This window comes from Puntigrus tetrazona, unplaced genomic scaffold (assembly GCF_018831695.1).
Source record: "Puntigrus tetrazona isolate hp1 unplaced genomic scaffold, ASM1883169v1 S000001111, whole genome shotgun sequence".
NCBI lineage: Eukaryota > Metazoa > Chordata > Actinopteri > Cypriniformes > Cyprinidae > Puntigrus > Puntigrus tetrazona.
This window is the reverse complement of record NW_025048699.1, coordinates 152,501-155,000: the sequence shown is the minus strand read 5'-3', so window position 1 is coordinate 155,000 and position 2,500 is coordinate 152,501. Positions and strand designations below refer to the sequence as shown.

The window sequence follows — 2,500 nt, the reverse complement described above, 5'->3', positions numbered from 1 at the left end:
TATATATATATATATATATATATATATATATATATATATATATATATATATATATATATATATATATATATATATATATATATATATATATATATATATATATATATATATATATATATATATATATATATATATATATATATATATATATATATATATATATATTATATAATATATATATACGCGTATATGTACAAAAATTAGTGTGCTGTGTCTGTTTTAAAAAAATCATAAATGTTGCTTTTAGTTCTGCATTTGATCATCAAATGAACTACAGATGATGCAGTTTTGTGAAGTTGTGTTTTCTGTGAATGAACACGCGCGTCACGCAAGGCTCCCGTCGCGGCGTGCTGACGTTCGGGAGGGTGTGCGCGCGGGGGCGTGGCCAGGGGCACGTCATCACGCCGTGATAACAGTGGCACCGATCGGCGGCTCTATATCGGAATTTGGGCGCTCTGGAAAGACCGCGGGGGCAAAAGGAGAGCTTTCATTCAGCAGTTCGAGCACTTCGCCGTTTTCCGCCGTCAAAGCAGGGAGACTTCACGCCACAGCGCGAAACAATGGCGGTTTTGGGAGGCGCGTGCCGGCTCGTGCAGCGTAAGTGTGTTTACGACTCGAACTACACGCATGACATTCACTCATTCATTCACCGAGGAGCTTATATAACCGCCCGTATCGCCAACCGCGCAGAACGAGCAGTGCAGGGGCCGGACGGAGCCGTGTGCGTGTCAGCTCTGTGCGTGAAGGTTAAAGTGTCTCGACGACTTTCCTGTTTTTCTTGCTGCAGTTCTTCACCTCCTCGGGGGACGATCGCGCGGATGAAGCGTATCCGTGACGGTGCTCGAACGAGTGCACGAGGTTTACACGCGCGAATCGTCAACAAAAAGCGGCAGTTAAAGTTTCCGTGGCGTTGAACATCATGTTACACAACGCACGCTTTCTCAACTTGCGTAACCGCGCCAACAGCGACCCCGAGCGGCCGCGCGGCGCTACTGCAGCGCTCTCTGCCACAATACAGATCAATAAACACGTCTAATAACTTATCGTTTCAAATATTTATCATATAATACATGCCACTCTATTATATCCTGGCGTTGCGTTATGTCTTAAAAATGTAGACATATGTGTGTATGTATTTATGTATATATATATATGTGTGTGTATATGTGTGTATATGTGACTAAATTATATTTAATAGTGTAATAGTAGTAATCTAGATTTTGTGTTAAAATATTGACCACTGCTTATTAATGCTTATCTTTTTTATTTATTTTTTTGTAGCCACGAAATTACAAATAAAGTAAGCCAAGTATTACGAAAAATATGTTGAGATCACATTTAAAAATATAAAGTAAAATAAAAAGCCATGTATTTATGTGTGTGTGTGTGTATATATATATATATATATATATATATATATATATATATATATATATATATATATATATATATATTTCTAATACAGTATATAATATGTCATTATATATTATAGTCATTAATAACCATTAAATAAGTAAAAATAATCTAATAATAGTAATAATATCAAAATGACTAAAACATAAATCTTAGCTTAAAATATAAAAAATACTATAATAGTATATGAATGATAAAACAGCACTTGTTTTTTCTTAGAATAATGCTGAACTCATTGAATTATGACATTAAGATATTTAATTAAGACATTAGTAATTGTCATTAAAATATTATCACAATGAAATGAAATGAAAAATAATGTAATTTCTGTTTACCACCTATAAAACTTGATCTGAAGTTGTTTTTAACGTGTGTGTGTGTGTGTGTGTGTGTGTGTGTGTGTGTGTGTGTGTGTGTGTGTGTGTCACAGTGGTCAGGGTGAGTCCGCCGGTGAGTTTGTGCAGGAGTGTGTTTCTCAGACGGCAGTCGACGGCTGCAGCAGCTGCGTTCGCCAGCTCCGCCGCTCCAGAGACTCAAGAGAACAGGTACAGCGTCTCAAAGCCTGCTGGGAAATCAGACGCTCGCACGCGGCCAAAGAGTGTCATTAACATCCACAAACAACAGCTTGTTCTCTACTTCTGTGAGCAGCACCCGCTGATGATGCTTTGGGGCGTTGGAAAATGCACGACCTGCTTGCTTTTTTGTTTTTTGTTTTTTTTAAACATGTTTAATAAGAGAGTTTTGATGATCAGAACGAGTGAAGAATGTTTATTTATTAAGAATGACACTTTCTGAAGAATTTATAGTTTTCACGTTATTGCATACTGTTGCAGTTAATTGTGAAATTAAAGATTAATAAAAAAACGAATTAAAAAATTATACACACACATTATTATTATTATTATTACTATTTATTTTTATTATTTTTATTAAAAAAAAATATATATATATATATATATATATATATATATATATATATATATATATATATATATATATATATATATATATATATAAATATATATATATATATATATATATATATGTAATTTTAAACTTAAATGTAACCAAAAAGTAGAAATGTTCT

At 34.0% G+C, this 2,500-nt stretch overlaps 1 protein-coding gene across 3 annotated transcripts in view; it reads left to right on the top strand.

Annotated features, from left to right (window-relative positions):
* Nucleotides 1–384: 384 nt before the first annotated feature.
* The window catches only part of fech (ferrochelatase), a 14,730-nt gene continuing 12,614 nt past the window's right edge, over nt 385–2,500 (top strand). Inside the window, exons 1-2 of one of the 3 annotated variants that reach the window (XM_043234403.1) lie at nt 385–597; nt 1,844–1,958. In XM_043234403.1, the coding sequence (XP_043090338.1) occupies nt 561–597; nt 1,844–1,958 (152 nt within the window). In that variant the 5' untranslated portion in view covers nt 385–560. The remainder of the gene's footprint in view (nt 598–1,843; nt 1,959–2,500) is intronic. The other 2 variants (XM_043234402.1, XM_043234401.1) reach the window with 2 other exon arrangements.